General features: G+C 38.9%; 1 protein-coding gene across 6 annotated transcripts in view; it reads right to left on the bottom strand.

The window, feature by feature from the left end:
- Window positions 1-469: 469 nt before the first annotated feature.
- LOC122845071 (disks large homolog 4) overlaps window positions 470-19,923 on the bottom strand; it is an 86,295-nt gene continuing 66,841 nt past the window's right edge. For all 6 annotated transcript variants that reach the window (XM_044141074.1, XM_044141072.1, XM_044141073.1 and 3 more), the window contains 19 exons: window positions 17,839-17,892; window positions 17,141-17,191; window positions 16,893-17,017; window positions 15,314-15,483; window positions 15,026-15,162; window positions 13,192-13,336; window positions 11,273-11,408; window positions 11,028-11,184; window positions 10,836-10,938; window positions 9,745-9,859; window positions 9,082-9,258; window positions 8,935-8,977; window positions 8,828-8,858; window positions 8,450-8,497; window positions 8,213-8,314; window positions 7,857-8,029; window positions 6,665-6,777; window positions 6,486-6,577; window positions 470-5,811 (listed from right to left, as the gene is read on the bottom strand). In XM_044141074.1, the coding sequence (XP_043997009.1) occupies window positions 5,705-5,811; window positions 6,486-6,577; window positions 6,665-6,777; window positions 7,857-8,029; window positions 8,213-8,314; window positions 8,450-8,497; window positions 8,828-8,858; window positions 8,935-8,977; window positions 9,082-9,258; window positions 9,745-9,859; window positions 10,836-10,938; window positions 11,028-11,184; window positions 11,273-11,408; window positions 13,192-13,336; window positions 15,026-15,162; window positions 15,314-15,483; window positions 16,893-17,017; window positions 17,141-17,191; window positions 17,839-17,892 (2,079 nt within the window). In that variant the 3' untranslated portion in view covers window positions 470-5,704. The remainder of the gene's footprint in view (window positions 5,812-6,485; window positions 6,578-6,664; window positions 6,778-7,856; window positions 8,030-8,212; window positions 8,315-8,449; window positions 8,498-8,827; window positions 8,859-8,934; window positions 8,978-9,081; window positions 9,259-9,744; window positions 9,860-10,835; window positions 10,939-11,027; window positions 11,185-11,272; window positions 11,409-13,191; window positions 13,337-15,025; window positions 15,163-15,313; window positions 15,484-16,892; window positions 17,018-17,140; window positions 17,192-17,838; window positions 17,893-19,923) is intronic.

The raw sequence follows: 19,923 nt of genomic DNA, 5'->3' as shown, positions 1-19,923 counted from the left end.
AGAAACTAAGAAAAGTTCAGTGGCATTATGAGTCGGTAACAAAGAGTTGGTTCTTCTCCTCTCTTCTTTTTCAGCTGAATGATTGAGTTTGGATGCAGGATCATGCATGCACAATCTTGAGTGTCTGAACATTCTCAAATATCCAGACATTGATGCCCTGCAGCAGAGCATGTGATCAGATCGAGGGATGTTTATGAATATATGCTTCCCAGAGAAAAAAAAAATGTTGTTTTTCCCAGTGAGGGGAATGAGGTTGGGGTTGTAGGGAAGCCGTCATCCAAGAAAAACAAAAAAACACACAAAGCATGTCTGTGCAGATGCAGCGAGTGGTGCTTGTATAAGAGGCTAAACGTGGAGGATGAGCGCCCCCCTCTGGTTGTCCTGCTAATCTCCACCTGTGGAACTCCAAGGGACCATTTTAAACTAACCAGAAAAACAAGAAGGCATCCGAGTCCAAGTGTTCAGAAAGCATTTTTAAATCCATTTTTATTATTTTATAGCTAATTTACAACAAGCGCTTCACTGAACTGGAACATTTTATTTTGCTTCATAATGTCATTATTGAATATATTCTTCTGCATCAGTTTGTAACTTTGTAATCAGTCTTTTCTGTAAAAATTCATATACTTTATAAGGAATATCACACTATGATATGGATGGCTGAGAGAGAGAGATATTAAGAAATACATTGAAACCCTCAAAGAAATAAACTGAAAACATATTATTCAATCAATGAGTGTGAGTTGTCACTTCTGTGAGTGTTGTAAATGTAAATGCATGTGTAGACATGCTGAGATTGCGCGCGCGTGTGTGTGTGTATAAATATGTGTGTTTTTTCCCACCCAGAGTGTGTAAATGCAGTTAAACTGGGCCCGTGGCTCCCATGGAGGGTCCTCGTACTTGGTCTCGTTCAGGATAGTGATCGCCGAGAGCCACGCCAAAAAAACCAAACATTATTTGTATTTACAGCGTTTTGCATCCAAGACCCAAGAGCTTTCTCAGTGTGGGGCGGGGAGGCCGAAAAAAAAAAAAGAAAGAAAGAAAAATACAAAAATATACAGACTCGACTCGATATGGAGCTTTAGTGACAGTTCTTAATAAGTAAAACAGATGCATCTTAAAACAGAATATCATCGAAAAGTTGTTTTTTTTTCTTTTCAGAAATTCAATTTAAAAAAGTGAAATAGGTGGCTACTGAACACATTGATTTATTTCTCTTTTTTCCCCCCATTAATTCTGATGACTATGGCTTACAGCTAACAAATATGCAGAATTCAATTTCCCAGAGTTATAGTTAAGCTATTACATAAGACTAATGAAAGAACATTTTACGTCCAGGAATGATAACATACTGAAAAGTAACTCCATGTACTGGACAGGCCTGTCACAATAATCAATAAATCAATTAATCACATAAAAAAACCGAAGTAAATTCAACAATTTCCATCGGTATTATTTATCGTTTATTTCTGTTTTTTTTTTCTCTCTTTCTACCAAAAACTGGATGATAAAAGTCTTCAGCTTGGTGCTTTGGTCTCAACTACGACAATTGTGTTTACGAAGACTTCAAAACTCATTTTATTTGTTGCTTTACTTACTTATTTTGGATATTTAACATGTCTTCCAGTTCCAGTGTTAAATGTCCAGTAGAATTTAAAGTTTACTGATCTTTGAGAATGTGCTCCTGCATTATAAGTTTGACATTATATTACTTAAAAATGGTCTCAAAACAACAGTATTATCATTTATCGCAATAACTTCTGGAACAATTTATTGTCCAGCAAAATTTGTCATCGTGACAGGCCTATTGTATAGTACATGCACTGAATACTTGATTTGGGCTTCTTTTGCATAAAACTGCATCGTATCGATACGCTGCTGCATGGAAGCTCGTAGCTTGTCTACAGGATTCGAATTTATAAACCAGATTTATTTTATATTGGCACTTTTAAGAGACTGGGTAAAAAAAAAATTAAAATCTCCATCAAAAGTAAATATTCAGACACTGATATTGCTTCCATTGCAGGACAGGCTTAGCACAAGGAATGTAACATCTGCAGCTCTTCTCCTGGACTGGTCACTGTGTGGTGGCTCTGTAAAAACTGTCACCATGTGTTTCTTCCACCAAACTTTCCATTATTTTGCCTGTACTCTTTGAACAAGCAGCTTCTTCTTCTTCATTTATTAATGACTTAATTGGTTTGTAATAGTCAAATCTTTTGCAAGCCATAATCATAAGACTAACAGAAATAAATTTTGAAATATATCACTGTGTGCAGCGTACCTACATATGAATTTTCCATGTTGATTACAGAAGTAAAGTGACTTTTGATTATAATCTTTTTGTTTTTTCCAGATTTATTTACATGCACCTGTAAACCAAAACCCCAAAAACTGCCATTCATTAAAAAGCAGATCCACTTTGTGCTGAGAGAAGCAGGTAAACAAAAACAAAAAAAATATGAATGGTTATTTCCATCAATACTTCCATATTCACTCTTATAATTCAGAACATATAATACAAACACATGCTCTTAAAACTCTCCGTCTCTTTTCGTTTCTCCTTCAGTCGCTGTTTCTGTCCTGCTGACATGTCCAACGTTTAGTAGCCATCAGTGCAAACTTCATAGATACTCTTGTTAATCTTACACATAAAACCATCTTCATTGCATAACATCATGGCAGTATTGCACTACATCTCCACGTGTGTGTCTCACCCTCTCACGCACGCACCCACAAGCTCACGCCACTCATTTATGTATAATACATCATAACCACCATAGGCTGGATTCCTCTTATAGCATTATCTATATTTTATACATAATGGACGCTTTCCTGCAACAAACACACACATTCAGTCACACAGAGACACGCAGCTGCATTGCACATGTTTCTCAATTAGTACTTTTTTTTTTACTTTTTTTCCCCCAAATATTACCCTTTCATATTTATGTCAGGTTTGCTTTAAATGGTTCATTTTTTTTCTATCTGTGTTGCTTTTTGCTTAACAACAATAAAATGAGAATATGGGGGTAAACCCAACAACTAAAATACTGTTTTACCCAAAGAAATCAATGAAATATTATTTGGAAATGTTGATTATTCTTTACAGACTTAGTCCTGTTACAAATTGTCATAAAAAAGATATATATTTATATATATATTTATATATAGAGGCCATTTCTTTTTTTTTTAAATAGTCTTTAAACATGACTTATAGTTAATTTGTGTGGACTCGTGAGGGAGAAAGAAGCAGAGAAAAGTGGAAGAGAGAGAATAAAAGAAGACCTATTCCTCCTCATACACACACAGAGAGGAGTTTCCACACATGCACAGCTGTGCAGAGATGCTTACGGATGCAGACACACACGCAATGGCTTATACCGCGGCCACTGGAAACAGTGTGCGTGTCTGCGCGTTGAAAGGGGATCTCCTGGAAGAGTGACCAGCAAGGTGAAGCCGAGAGCTCTGCTGTTTGTGCCTGGAGAGATAACATTCATCCTGGATTCTGACTAGCAGGTCAGAACAGCTGCAGACGGGTGTGCCAGGTTCACAGCTGAGGGTCCAACTCCACGTGTGTGCGTGTGCGGGTGTGTGGGCGTGTGTGTGTGTGTGTGTGAGGGTCGCTGGATGGGATGCGAGGTTGTACGTGTGTTCTGCGTGCGGGGCGTGTGTGCATAAGAAGCCAAACCGTGTCGGATTATCAGTTTCCACTCAAGGCCAGCCTCTTGTCTCTTTACTCCTCTTCTTTTACGAGACATGCTAAAACCCTCCCTTGCAATAAAGAGGCAGAGAAGAAGAACATACAGTGCCTTGCAAAAGGATCCATTTATCTCGAGCTTTACCACGTTTTGTCATGCAACGACCTCAAAACTTCAAATGTTGGAGTATTACGAGCCAGACCAGCGGAAAGTGGTGCACATTTGTGAAGTGGGAAGAAAGGGGTACATTATTAAAAAAATATTTAATGAATAAAAATCTGAAAATAGCGGTGCACATTTAAATTTAGACCTCTATTAAGAAGTGATAACACTTCTTAGATTGAAAAGCTGAAGTAACTTTCTTTAACTACACATCAGCCTGAGAAGACCGTCCACACATAGTCACAGAGTGGTGGCAGCATCATATTGTTTTTCTTCAGCAAGGACACAAAAGCTGGTCAAATCTGATGGATAAATGGAGATAAGCGCAGGATTATCCTGGGAACAATCCACTGGGGGGAGAGATTCATCTCCGAGAAAAGACTTTAAACATATAGCCGGAGCTGCAATGGAACGGTTGCGATCAAAGAATGATAATAATGCACCTGAATGTCCCAGTCAAAGGCGAGAACTAAACCCAATAAGAAATCTCTGGCAACGCTTCAAAGATGATCGTGACACACAGTGTCCGTCCAGTTTGAATGAGCAAAACAGAGTAAAATGTAGTCGCTTGCCCTCATCAGTGTGTGAATAGATGCGTAAAGCGCCTTGGACTCTTCCAGACTAGATAAAGTCATTTTAGCTTTTGTATTTTTAAAGAGTTTCTACCAAGAATTGACTCGTGGGGGTTGAATGCAAATGTACAAGGAGGTTTTTCAAATTTAGATTTGTAAAAAAATCCTTATCCGTTCACTTAACAATTACGAACAATATTCTGGTCACCTATTGCAAATCATACAAGGTCGCGGTTTGAACATGACAAAACGTGAGAAAGTTCAAATATTTTTGCAAGATACTGTACCTTTTAGCCGTTCTTTGTTTTTCCTATTTTTTCTTTCTTCTGTTTTTCTCCCATAACTCCATCGGTGAAGATGCATGCTTCAGCTTAAAGAGCTTTTAATCAAAATTAACTGCAACGCCGCTAAAATCTGCCTCATAATATTTAAAATGGGCAACAGAAGAAATGTTTGTCTTGGTTACAGAGATGTTGTTTCAAGTGTGCACCAAGAACCAAGAAGAGACTGACAAAAAGTGCTGAGAAAAGACTCCTAGTCAAGGGAGCGAGCCTCGCTAGAATCTGAAGTACTCTCCAAAGATACTAGGAGGTTGTTTAAAAAAAAAAAGAGATGCTAAAAGGCTCTTTTGTTAGCATCTCCGTCCCAGGGATCACTGTCACATAGAAGTGAGGTCTACCCTCTGCTTTATTCCAAAGTCTACTCAGACACATCTACACGCTTTTGGGATCCACAGAACATGGACCGCAGCTCGCATACAGGATGGTGCAAAATGCAGTTAAAGTCTGCCTAACGCGGCCGTCTGTGTGTGGATTTTCAATGGCCGAAACATTAAACCGGATCTTTGTTGAATGTAAGTTAATTTTGGCCAATTTAAATCCATTGTTTAAATCCAGCGTTCATTTTAATACTAAATACCAACTGATCCTAAATGGTAAAGTAAAATTAGACTAAAATCTTTTCTCCCGATCTCTTTCAGTTGAACTACACATCAGCTTGTTCACCTTGTTGTTGTTGTTTTTTTTTTTCTTAAAAAAAGTCTCCTTTTTGGTATCCTTACTTGCCTCGCGGTGTCGTTTCCCGTGCTTTCCCGCTCTTTGCAGGCATTAGTCTCTCTGTGTCGCTAAGCGGCGATCGCCTAAGCACGGACTTCGCTGGAGGACGGACGGGAAGGCAGGCGAGGCTGGCTCGGCTGTGAAGGGTGAATGGCGGCGGCGGTCTGTGGCTGTGAGGGTCGGGAGGCGAGGGCAAGTCGGGTCGGTTGCAGCATCACAGCCTCTCCCGAGTGGGGATCCAGATGTAAGGCCCTGATTGCTCCTCGATCACTGTCTTTACTTTGTGATAAACCTCTTCAAAGCTCTCCCCTTCCACGACGGCTGCCACCGGAAAGCAAAGGGGAGGTAAGAAAATGTTGAAAAAAAATATACATGAAGAGATTTAACGCCCAAAATGCAGTTGAACCCATCGTATTTCTCCTAAAACACACATCCGGAAAATGATTCTCACTCTTTGTGACTGGTTGTAAATCGTGGTGGGCACCAGATTTGAGAAGAAACCTGGCATCCGCGCTCCGACTCCCGGGGACATTTGCCCTAAATGTGTCTGTGAAATGTTAAAACGCTCTGAGTCCTCCCAAAAGGCACCAGGAGGGCTCAAAGCATTTAACTCACTCAGTTAAACAGAAGCAGCCTGTCATTGTGAAGGCAGAGTGAGTGGCCATTGCAATGTGTTGGCATTTAAACTGGGAGGAAAAGATTTAGAAAAACCGATTAAAAATGGATAAGAGAATGTTTCGTTAGCCCATACACCCATCCATCCATTTATTAGGTGAGGATCGATCACCATTTTATCCTTGGACAAACAACCGTGAACACACTCACACCTGGGGGCAATTTAGAGAACCAATTAAAGTAAAAATTGTATCTTTGGACTGTGGGAAAAAGCTGGAGCACTTGGTGAGAACACCTGGGAGCACGGGGAGAACATGGAGGAACTTAGGTTAATAAACTGAGACAAAAAGTATTTTTACCCAACATGTGTCTGCTTTTACCTGAGAAGCACTCGATGAAGTCCTGTTCTAGTTTGAGGGCTCGGTCCATTGCTTTCCTGGCCTGCTCCTCTGTCAGTCGAGTGTTGATTTCTCTGGTGAGGCCATATTCAGAAACTTTATCACACACCGTTTTCTGTTGCAGCAATAATTGCTAAAGGAATCTCTTTTAAAATACGTACAAAACATTCTCCAGTGACTTGGGCCGGACAAAGATGGCGATGGGATGAAGTTGAGCAGCTTGTAGTCTACGCACAGCGTTAGCTGAAACATCCAGGATGCAGTGTTTTCCCTGCTGCTTGGGCAAAAGGAAAAAAAAACAAAAACAAAAACAAACATTGACATGAATTGTTTTGGGCTACGAAAAGAAAACAGCAAGTTTAGTTTTGATTAAGCTGCTAACTGGCTGGACGATCAGACACTGGAGGCTAGGTGCAATTAGTTACGTATTATTCTTGTGCAGTAAGGATGCCTTGTCCCAAACACAGCGCATTGCATATTTGATAGAACAACTTAACTCAATTCATGGATGAACAGAGGAGAGAAATATGTGGTTTTTAAAAGGAGAGTTTTGGGGTTTTGCATATTTTATAGAATCAGATTTTGATGAAGTTTTAGCTTCAGAACTACAGGCTGAAAATTTTGACCGTTCCCTGCAAAACAGTTGCAGTGGCTGTATACGTCGATATTTATTTATTTATTTATTATATTTCTTAATCTGGGACCTGGGTCCAAATTTTGCATCACAAAAAAGAAAAGCTGGTGTGACAATAAATAAATTCCTTGAATCCTTGAGTATCGTTTTCCTGTCACTTTATGCATGACTTGGTCCAGCACATAAAATCCTGATTAAAATATTTTAAAGGTTTGTGATCAAAGTGACAAAATGTGAAAAAGGAACAAGAGGTATGAATACTTATGCAAGGCAGGTAGATGTTTTGTATTATTGGATTCTTAGTTATTATTATTATTGTATTATTTTCTCTGCATTCATTTATAGATTAGTTTTAGATTATGGATATTTGCATGTACATGTTTGTTATTCGTTTATTTATATTCAGTCGTATTGAATGACTTGCTTCATTCTTACGTATATGAAGATATATATATATATATATATATTTATAAACTTTATCTCTTATGGTTATGTTTGTATTATTGATATTTAACACCATAGATGGAGTAGCTTGAAAACAAGCTACTTTGGGGATCAATAATAATTGGGGACAAATAAAGTATATTCTAAGATTTTTGACGACTAAATGTGTCTAATTTAAAACATGTTAACTTATATAGAAACCATTTGTATTATAAGATGGTTATGAATTTTTTTTTTTTTTTTGTTTTTGCGGAGAGGAAAAGAGGGCTGCTCACTTGCTCGGCCACCTCGCGGACGCTCTGCACGCTGGTGCCGTACAGATGACTGTTGTACTGCCCGGCTTCAATGAACCGGTGGCTCTGGATGTCCTTTTCCATCTGTTCCCTGGAGGACACAAAATGATAGTCTCGCCCGTCCACCTCATAATCCCTCTTAGGCCGCGTTGTGTCTGTCAAATGAAGGACAACCAGAGACAAATGAATGCACACCAACATCCTGTCGTGAATCTCAGAATCAAAACGATCGCTTTTATTCACACGTCATCCTAAAACCGCTGCTGGCGGCAGCGGCGACGTTGAACAAAAAAGCACGGAGCAGATCAGTCTCCGAGAGCGACGGCAAAATTACTCACGAGGGACACAGGATCCGAACTTATCAGGGAACTCGGACAACAGGTCGTCATTTATCCTGTCCTTCACCGGACCCAGAATGATGATCGGCCTTGCGTAATGTACTTACAAGGAGAGGGAGAGAGAGAGAGAGAGCAAACAGAGCGGCTTCAATCACAAAAGAGAAATAAAAACAAAAATGAAATGTCACATTAAAGACTTGGATAGCAGGCCCAAAACACGCCTTTGTGAGGTCTTACCTTCCACTTGAGTAACTGTCTCATAACTGTGTGGGGTTTTATCTCTCCCTGGTGACAGAACACAGCAGCAATCAGCCACAGTTCTTTTCATTATTTCAAAATGAGATCTGGCTTTGTTTCTCCATGTGTGTCTCTAAATTTGAGCATGTATTAGTCTGTGACGAGCGCCGCTGTTTTAATTTAGAAGACATTCAAATATTTTCCCTAAATCCTGCTCATTGGAGGCTGACGGAGACCTTTACTTTTCTGAATGATGGAACTCGGTAATTTTTCATCTATAAACAAAGATATTGGGTTCACGTCAACAAACCCATGTAGATGGATTCAAGACTAACTAATCCGAACAATCAAGCTAAGGCACATCTATATGCTAATCACCTTGAGTGCCCACACTGTCTCGACCGTGGTCCTGCAATACAGAGGAGAACAAAAAGATTACAACACGTAAGAAATATTCAGATTTAAAGTGTAGTGAGTGAACATACCCTCTCTTTGGTGTTAACACGAGACCACTCTTTTCTTTCCACCCTGTTGAAATGACAGATTCTACTGACGGCCTTTTGTCAAACACAACATTGCTTACACACAGTTCCTAGCAGCTGCTGGATCCCGAGGCAAGTTCGTTCCCTGACCTGTGTTTGCTGGGGATGAAGCCAACCTCCTCAGCCTCATTCTGCGGGCTGACCTTCCGGGCCTGCCACCATTCTTCATCGCCGCAGTCCAACACATGCAGAACGTCCCCAAACTTGAAGCCCAGGGCTTGACTGAGGAAACCACAGTCCGCCGTCTTGTCGTAGTCAAAAAGAGCCCTGAGTGATGTAAGAGTTCAAAATCAAGCATTTAAGAAGGAGCTTCTCAACTTAAATTTGACCACAATTGATCAAAATGTCCACTTTAAGGAGGATTGTAACTAAAGTCACAGCTATGACTCTACTGAAGGAAAGAACATTGTTATACAGCATTATTAACTTATAAAAACTGCTATGTAGCATAATTTTACTTAAGACTAATCAACTCATGATTTGTATTGTTAACCAGTTAGAGAGGTTTTCTTTTATTTTCCATTTCTACACAGACAATTTAAAGATTCACTTAACTGTGACCACGTTAAGTGAATCCTTAATCCTGAGTAACAATTACTTTAAGTAATAAGTAATAATTTAGTTGAAGCTAGAACGCAAGCAACCTCATTTCTAACTACGAAAGCATAACGTTACTTATAATGTCATCAAGATCCATGTAAAAATACATGAACCTTTTGTTTTCTCAGCAGTTTGTGAGATCTCTGTCAGTACCTGATGTAGAAGCCTCTCTTTGGGTTGCTTCTTAGTGTTGTAGTCCCAGAGCCCATGCTGCTGTTCATCAGCTGTTCCCGCAAGTCATGGATTTTAGCTTCAAAACGGCTGTACTCTAAAAGAGAAAAAATACATTCATTTAATGTTCAGCTATTTCAGATCGCTACTTTGATGAGTCAAAATCACTTGAGTTTAGAGCCAAGAAACCTTAAACATTTGAATAAAGTTGTAGCTGATAGCTCTACTGATGCAGTTGTGAGAAAATTGATCAAAGATTAAAATAAAGTTTCAGTTGCAGGACAGATTTGACTACATGTCAGCTGTGAAATTAAACCCACACTATCTAAAGCATTGTGTAGAAATCCTTTAGATTTCGATTTACTGTTGTTTTTTGCTTTACAAAACCTTTGTTGTAAACATTTGAGTAAAAATGCTGGTCAGAACCAGAGCAAAAACTATCTGGATACTACACAAATTTAAATATTTATTTTTCTAATTGACATTTTTCATCACAGAAAAACAGAAGAGCAGCAAACCGCAGGAAGACTGGGATTGTCATTGTGGGTTAGGAGATAATTTGCCAGTGCTGTTTCACTTCTAAAAAAGACAAGCCAAAGAAAATATATTTCTTAACTTCAGAAATGGAAATGAATATCCTTACAATAAAATGGAAAAGGAAAAGTTGTAAAAACTACAACATGTACCTTATAAAAATGGCTTGGAGATAATTGCATCTTATAACGCGCTATAATTCTGATTCTCCTAGTGATTTGGTCAGTGAGTTTCAGTCCTACAAAATGTTTGGGTGTCGCTGCTATCACTTTAGGATATATTGTGGCTGCCACAGTAAACAAATGAACACACTTCGCCAGAGGTAGCAAACCGAAATCAAACTCATCTCTCCAATGGATGACACTAATCTAATGAAACCTCATGAAAAATTTAATCATCCCCCCCAAACACATTCTCAGATGTCCTCGATGTAGCCACTTTTATGCTGAAAGCTGCAAGTGTTTCTGCTTGAGTAATCAGTTAGGCAATCTATGCAAATTATATGGAAAGTGGAGTGAAAACGTGTGCAGCGGTTTTACCTTCGGGCCTGTACTGAGCGATGATGGTTACGGTCTGGCCAGCGTTCTTCAGAGCCGCGGCAGCCTGCTCATGCGTGGCCATGCGCAAATCCACGCCGTTCACCTAAGAAATGTACACACAGCGAGAATGTTTACAGCCCCATCTGGTAGGCATATGCGTTTCAAATTTCTGGTGACAGGAGATGTCATTACACTAAGGATCTGGTCGCCCTTGTGAAGCTCCCCGCTGAGGTCGGCTGGCCCTCCTGCCAGGATGAAGGAGATAAATATGCCCTCTCCATCCTCTCCCCCTACAATGTTGAAGCCCAGACCCGTGGAGCCTCGGTGAATCAAGACTCTGCGAGGCTCTCTGCAACCAGAATTCATCTAATTGGTTATACAAACTCTACTGGTAAAAGTTGTGGACTGGTAATACAACATGGTGATTCAAAAATCACCTGGGTATGTCGTCATCTCCCATCAGGCCGTGCAGCACAGGAGAAAAGCGACTCGGCGAGGTGGGGGTGAGGGCTTGTGGGTAATCTGATCCAAGATAGTTGGGGTGGCTAAGTTCAGTATCCATATGGGAATATGCTGGGAAAACACACGAGAAACCAAAAGAGGGATTATATAGCAGAGCAGTGCTGCACATAAAATATGAGACGCTTTCTTCTGTCACGCTGTACCTACCTGAATAAGTCTGAATTGTAAATCACCAACTGTTTAATGTAACTTAGAAATGAAGCGTACTCAGAATTTTTGTATACAACTTGTTTCCTCTGCAGTTTGCGCCAGTAAAAGAAAAGGTACAGGAAATAGCTTTAGCATTATGCTAACACTCTTGCCCTATCAGAATACCCCCACAAAAATGGAAATAAAATGTATAAATGTAAACGTTCAGCCTCACAAATGACATTTGAAAGTGAGAAGCTACATGCTGTGACAGAAGTATTTGTCCATTACATATTTCATCTGGTTTTTCTTTTTTTCTTTCACCTACATTTTTCAGAACATCAAACAAATTGTAACATCAGACAACCAAGGGTTTGTGGAAAAGCAACCGCCTCCCTTATTAAACCACAGTTCAACTTCATAAACCACAACAAGACCTGAAGAGTTGAGGAATCAGTGACCCTGTCTAACAACATAAAGTAGACTGAAAGATCTGGAAACCCAAAACATGGTGAGATGATGATAAACAGTCACGAAAATCTTTCAGTCAGGGAAGGTTTACAAAACCATTACTGAAGCTTTGGGAGTCCAGCAAAGTGGAGGCCTTTATTCACGGAGGAGACTTCGACCTTTAGCTAAGCTTCTCAAAATTACTTCAAGATGCCACAAAAGTACCAAGAACAACATCTAAAGATCTGCATCTCTCACTTGAGTCAGGGTCAGTGTTCACGGACCAAATATAAGAAAGACACTGAGCAAAAATAGCATCAAGGGGAGAGTTTAAAGCGCAAAACTACTGTTGATATAATAAAGCACAAAGGATTGTCTTACATGTTCCAAAAAAGAAGAAAAAAACACCTTCTAGGTGATTTCTGTAAGAAAAATGTTCTGTGGATTGATAAGATAAAAGTGTTAACTTTTAGAAAGTATGTGCCCTGTAACATCTGGCCTCACACTAACAGCATTTCAGGAAAAGGAAGATTTTATCAACCGTTAAACGTGGTGGTAATGCGAGAATTTACAGCAGAAGGAACCATTAATTTTGCTTTCTAATGGAAAATCTTGAACACACAGCCATAAGTTCATAAAGTACACCTTGGTTACGGAGGAGGTCAGTGATTCAGCTGAATAGCTCAAAAAAACTGGTAAGCAGGCTCTGGAGTGGCCTAGTTAAACCCAAAATAGACTTAACTCCAACTTAAATCTTATGTCACTGTCTTAAAATTAAAACTATTCTTTTAGGAAGAGTGGGCCAACATTTCTCCATAATGATGGAAGAAATCATTTGTCAGTAAAAGTTAGCATGTTTAGGAAGCACACACTTTTCCACATATTGCCAAGTTGGTTTGAATAGTTTCCCTTTTCCACTAAATGAATACTGCTTGTATAAACTGATACAAATGCAGCATTAACATATTTTTCAATGTCCAAATGCATTTCCTCCAGATAAATCATTTTTATGTATCGAACTTAAACACAGAAATAAAGATTTGCACCTTTTAAAAAAATTAAAAAATAACAGTGCATATTCATCAAAAGGTGGAATGAGCTTCCACCTCAACTGATTTATTGTTGTGTTTGCATTTCAGGTGGAAGAACTTGAAAAAATTACTATGCTTTTAATAAAAATATAAGAAGCTATTTAGTGTTCACGTTTTCTCTCATAGATCCAGTTTCCCAAACAACAACGTGAAGATGTGCTTACTGCTGGTGAGGTCTGGCGGGTTGTAGGAGTTTGTCAGAAAGAGGTTGTTTGGCTTGGCCACCCTGAGGTACACCACCTCAGCTGTGTTCTTCAAAGCTCCCACCGCGTCCTCATGCATCACATCCTCCAGACACACGTTGTTCACCTGGATTTGTAACGAAATGCAGGTAAACATGATCAGGATTACATTAAGATTTTTTTAAAATTACAAGAACTCTTAGTAAGATAGTTCAAAGTTTGTTGTTTGGTTAAAATGTTAGAAACATTATTCTCATCTGCAAAAGAAATCTTGCTTGATGTATTAATATGGCCCAATCAGAGCCTCAAGTGTGTATTTATTTCATACAACTACATAGTGTCCAGAGTAAATGTTTTCTTTGTTTTTCTTTGCAGGATCACATTTTGTTGTGGCTGCAGTTGTACAACATACTTTATGCAGAGCGATATGAGAGAGATGTGGATTGTTCTCATGGAAAACTGAAGTAGAAAGTAGAGAGTTTCCTGGTATGACAAGCAGTGACAACAGAACATAGAAAGTATTCCTGGTAAAAGTAACTTCCTGATAGAGAAGTAAAGAGATGTAAAAAAAAAAACCCAAACAAACAAACAAAAAAAAAAACACTTTTGTACCTTTTCTAGTTGTTTTAGTTAATGTCACAGTGGATTGTATGAGGATAAGTGCTTATGCACAAGATAGATGGCTATGTTTGTTTCCGTAGGGAAATTGGTTCATAACATTGTCAGCATCCATTTACATGAAAAGACAACAGACAAACACATACAATGAAGTTAACAGCAAAAAGAGACAAACAAAACATCCAGAAACCATAATCAAAACATGTACAATGTAAATAACATGCTCTCATAGAGTGGCAGCCAGTGCAGTTAGCGAGTTGCACAATCGCAAGTGAGGTTCAACTGGCTGCTGCCTCACCTGCTTTGCTTCTGAGCATTTGAATGGGAAAATGCAAAAATTAAGCCATTTTGAAGAAAAAAATAATCAGAATTGGTTAAGCTAAATAAAAAATAGGTACTTTGTAGTACAAACCACAGGGTGAAAATAGTAATATAAATTAGTTTATAATTATATATTATTTTCCATAAGGACAGGTGAGGCATTTTATGGAAAATGCCTCACCTCAACACACGTCACTGCTGTATATTTCTCACTTGTTCAAAACACAACACTAGACAATGTAAAATGTATATTTTAGAACTGCAATGCATCATTTAATTGCTTATATTGACTTATGTTAAACAAAAAACACATTTATCTCATTTTCTTCTTCCATCATTCACCTATGACATTCATTCTGTGCATCAGTATCTCTGTCACTATGATTTAAACTAGCTAAAGGTGTAACTAGTTGAGCAAACATGTAGGCAGAACCAGTTTTAACGTAACTGCTTCAAAAAAGTGATCTGGACTTGCATATTAGTGATGAAAAACTCTCAGAACAAAAAAAAAAGTGTTTAAAATTAAAGCTGAGAATAATTTTTGGAGTTTCTGGTGTGACTTTCTGTCTTGTCCAGCAGATGGCAGTAATGCTGCTTGAGAATCATTTTAGCTGCAATGCAAATAAATATTTACAGTTCTCAATCCTACACACATATTAAGATGGTAATGAAAGTATTGTCTGGCAGTAAAAATCACAGCTGTAATTATCTTGGCTCTGGGTCGTTACTGCTTCAGCACACAATATGTGAGTGTGTAAATGTGTGAATATGCATCCATGTGTTCAGAGGATGTGGGTCTCAGACAGTCGGTGACATGTGGTGTTTGTGTGTGGGCGCGCTGGCACATTTTAAATTTTTTTTTGAGTGAGTGACCGACCGCTAAGATTTTGTCCCCGATCTGCAGGCGGCCGTCTTTATGAGCCGCCCCGCCTTCGATGATCTTGGTGACGTAGATGCTGTTATCTCCCGGTATGTGCTGGTTTCCCACGCCTCCGGCGATGCTGAAACCTAATCCTGAGAGAAAGGAGAGATACGAGGGGAGCAGAAAGTGTGGGTTAACACACAGCAGATTTCGTAAAATCCTGAGGGCAGAGCTTACGCTGGGTGCACGGCATCTGAGAGCTCGCGCAAGAGGGTTGACGGTTTACACGCTGTAGTCGCTTACCTTTAGGCCCTTTGATTAGTTTGATTTCGGTGACTTTTTCTGCTGCTGGTTTTCTGCGGAGAACATAGAGGCGGACAATAGCACCTGCCTCCTTCAGGGCCTCTACAGCTTGGCTGTGTGTCACCTCCCTCACATCAACATCATTCACAAAGAGGATGCAATCGTTCACGCTAAAAAAACAGAGAGAAAGAGAGACAGAGAGAGAGAGAGAGATGCAGAGATAGACTGTGGGTGGGAAATGTGAAAACACAGAGTGGGTTGTTCAACAGTTGTTCAGAGGCTATGTTAGAGCAGATAGCATTTTCAACTCTTTAAAATACCTGGTATTAAAGTATGACTGCTCAGCTCAACTGGAAACACATCAACATTGGGTCTGAAATAAAAAAAATTAGCTAAACTATGCAATTTAACTGATAGCTTGCAGAATTTTGAAAAGGTGAAGATGGAGTTTTAACCACAGAAAACCATTGATCTCTAGGAAATCATCCTGCTGTCCTTGACTGATCACATTAAGGTCTTATTATGAAATGTAACACTGGAAGCACCTAGCTCTTAAACATTCATCCAACAGTGATCCAGCCGGCTGGATAAAATGTTCTCCAAGAGCTCCTGAAAGCACCAAGTGTCCTTTGTGTAGCACAACCTTAGATCAGTGATGCTGCGGATCTTTCCCCCCTTCCTAAGGCTCTAGAAACCGTGTACATCAAAATCACTTTGGAAAGACCACATTTTAAATGCAAAGTTTATTGACGACAGTGACCCATCGGATATTTCGACATGATAACAAATAATACATGATACAAACAATGGTTTGTAGGATGGTTTGGTTTGCAACACTCCAAATATGATATTGGACGTGGGAGTTTCAACCAGAGAAAGCTGTCCCTATTTCAGAAATAAACCAATCCCTTTTGACGCTGTGTGATTGTTTTGATAAAAACTGTCACTTTTTTTTTTTTTTTTTTTTTTTGCTTTCGCTCAGAGTTTATGCATAAGTAATTTGGTATTGGTAAATAAAGCTGCATTTTCCAACAAGAACTGCAGTAGTCTTTGAGAAATGCTTTCACTTTTATTATTGTGCATTTACTTGAGTTTGCTGGTGTCGAACTGCAAAGACTAATAAAAGACTTTCCTGCTTCAGTCACTTCAGACAGACATATTTAGGTCGGTTGGAAATAGGAAGATGCCTGTGCATACTTTGTCTATTGCAGCATAATCAGCAAAACAATCTATAAGCGCATGTACTTATTCTGAGAGGGAAACTCTGCTCCATCGTCTTTAAGAGAAAGACAACGCTTTTATTGTCTATAACGGGAAAATAAAAACTTTATTGTACTTGACTGTAATAGCCTCCTGTTACCCTCTAATGCCTTAATTTTAATTTGACATTTAATTTGCCACAGCCCATTTGGAAAAAGCACAATATTTCCATCTAAGATTTGCTGTCAGAAGTTTTCTCATATTTTGTTATAAAAATCTAATTGTATGAGAGTTTTTTTTTATGCCTTCTAGCTGGAAGAGCATCCATGCATCCCAGATTGATTTCTGAGTCCTGGTGTCGTTTGAAGGAATATTCTACCTGAGCCGTCCGTCCTGAGCTGCGGCTCCTCCCGGTATAATTTTGGTGATGAAGATACTGGGGTCGTCCCCGACGTGAGGGTTGTCTGTGCCCCCTGCTATGCTGAAGCCCAGGCCCGAATTGCCCTGCAGAGGAAAAACACAAACGTAACACTTCTCTCTCAAAAATCTGATTTTGGATTCTTGTGAGAAATTATGAAGCAAAAAATCTGAGGACGAAGATTTGAGATATGAAATTCCCAAACTCACTCTTTCCAATGTGATTTCCTCATACTCAATTTCTCCTTCTGTCCCATTTACCTGCCAGGAGAAACCATCATATTTAAGCGATTTTTACCTTCCTCTATGATTCCAGATGCACTATATATTTCAATAACACACAATCCTTGATGACAAGTCGCATCATCGGGCAGGAATGTGATCAAGTGTTTGTGACTGATAAGGCAGCACTACTCTGTTAGGCTGCTCTCACTTCTGAATGAACAACTTAACTAAAAATACCAACCTTCCTGCTGTAACTAAAAAAAATCCCAGAGGTAACAGGAAACTTTTACAACAGCTGTTTTTAGGTTCTGACCCAGAAAAAAGCTTTCCGAGTGCTGCAGCTTTGTAAAACCAACAGTATTGTGGAAAGTCTCATCCTCTTTTCCGACAACTGATAATAAAGTCGACTCTTAACTCCTGTCCTTCCGTCCATTCATCCATCTATCCATAAAAAGTTCACTAAAAGGATGGAAAATTTTTATTTTTTCCCTGACAGTTCTGTGGGAACTCAGTGTTTCCACCAAAAACGGTCACACAGAGTGAAATACTCAGCAATAACTTTGTTGCATTAAGGGTTAAGACATTGTACAATGCATATAACACCAATCAGTTATGAGGACAGCTATAGAGCATGACACAGGAAAAAAAATAATAATAACGAGAGTATTGAACTTTATCCTTACATATGGCGAACCATCAAGTGTGTCAGTGTTCACCACCACTGGAGGAGTGTTTCCCTGGAGGCAGAGGGGAAGAAAACAAGCTTTAATGACACAAAGTCATCAGAGAAGCTCCAATATGACGCTGAAAGCTGCAAAAACAGCAAAGAGTGACGACCATTCCTGCTCTTAGTCATCATAATACACTTCTCACTCTGCTAAAAGACAAAAAGTACAACTCCACAACCATTTGTCGTTACACCATCCATTACAGACACAAAAAAATAAACCTGGTTATCTGTAATGTTTGTTCAGACTGAGCTTCTTGCTTTGTGTTGCAGCAGCTACTGGCCTAATTAAATCACAGCTTGTACGTACTGCTGTTGTAAATGGTGATTTCATGAATACTGCGGACAAAGACGTCCGCCCGCTGTCCAGCGGCTCTTTTAAAAGCACCGAGTTAAATTATAAGACGCAGCCGCAGTGACAGAACATGGGCGATGGTCCAGCATGCTCCAAGGATGAAGAGGACACAGCCGAGTTGGTAAAACGATGGTGTCAAGGCACACCGTTATCCCAGTTATCCTCTGTGAGGACAATGGCTGCCCCTCCTGGTTGCCTTTTTTTTTCACTAGCTCCAATGTAACAGTGAAATGAAATTTATGAAATGAAATTTATTCGAACATGATACAAATATAAAAATAAAATAGTGCACAGTAACAAGAAGTGCATAAGAAAGAAGAGAAAATACAGATTTTTAGTTTCAGTTAACATATCATGCTCAAAATGGGGTAGGAAGAAGTGAGAACTTATAAACTCCTACCCCTAAACACTTGAGACTTTAGAGTCCTACTGTCATTAAAAAAAAATCAAAATCAAAGTGGCAGTCAGAAGTAACAGTTACTAATATTTACCTATACATTTTCCCATTTTATGCTGGTTTATCTTTCTAAACCCTTACACCAAGTTGTTATCTTCAATACACACCTTATTGCTTTCTGTCCCCATGTGTGTATCTATTGAAAATTACCTCTTTGTACTTTCTTTTGAATTGTGTTAAACTATTGCTTTGTTTTAAATCTTCATGTAACTTATTCCATAACTTTACACCTTTAATTGAAATACAGAAGCTTTTTCTTGTTGTTCTAAAATTGCGGATCTTGAAGTTTGAGTGACCCCTTAAGTTATACCCCCCTTCTCTTTCAGAAAACGTGCTCTGTATGTGCTCAGGTAACAACTTTTTAGATACCTTGAACATAAATTGAGCCATTTTAAATTCTACAAGCTCGTCAAATTTGAGAATTCTGGATATTATGAAGAGCGGGTTTGTATGCTCATAATAACCGACATTATGGATGATTCTAATGGCTCGTTTCTGTAGGACGTTATCGGATGTAAAGAGCTCTTGTAATTAACTCCCCACACTTCACAGCAATATGATAGATATGGTAAAATCAGAGAGTTATATAGAATATGAAGTGATTTAGCATTCAATACATGTCTAGCTCTAGCCAATATGGATATACTTCTACTGAGTTTACTCTGTAAATGTTGAATATGAGGTTTCCAACTGATTTTGTCATCTATTATTAAACCGAGGAACTTATTAGCAAAATCCCTTTCTAGAGTTACATCCTCTATTTGAACTTGGATTTCAGTATTTTTATAACAGTTCCCAAAGACCATGAATTTCGTCTTGTCCAAATTTAGGGATAATTTGTTATGGTCAAACCATATCTTTAACTTACTAATCTCTGAAGTGACTGTTGAGAGAAGATGCTCTAAATTGTCTCCTGAGGCTAGAATATTTGTGTCATCAGCGAATAAGATAAATTTTAATACATTGGACACTTTACTGATATCATTTATATAAAGATTAAATAAAACTGGTCCCAATACTGATCCTTGTGGTACTCCACAGACAGTCTCCTGCCAATCAGATTCCACATCTCCCAATTTCACAAATTGTTTCCGGCTCTTTAAATAACTCCTCATCCAGTCAGAAACTACTCCCCTAATTCCATAGCATTCTAATTTTTTAAGTAGGATTTCATGATTTATTGTATCAAAAGCTTTCTTTAAATCTATAAATATCCCTACTGCCAGTTT

Source organism: Gambusia affinis, linkage group LG15 (assembly GCF_019740435.1).
Source record: "Gambusia affinis linkage group LG15, SWU_Gaff_1.0, whole genome shotgun sequence".
Lineage (NCBI taxonomy): Eukaryota > Metazoa > Chordata > Actinopteri > Cyprinodontiformes > Poeciliidae > Gambusia > Gambusia affinis.
The sequence above is the reverse complement of the archived record's forward strand: the minus strand, read 5'-3'. Positions and strand labels throughout refer to the sequence as shown.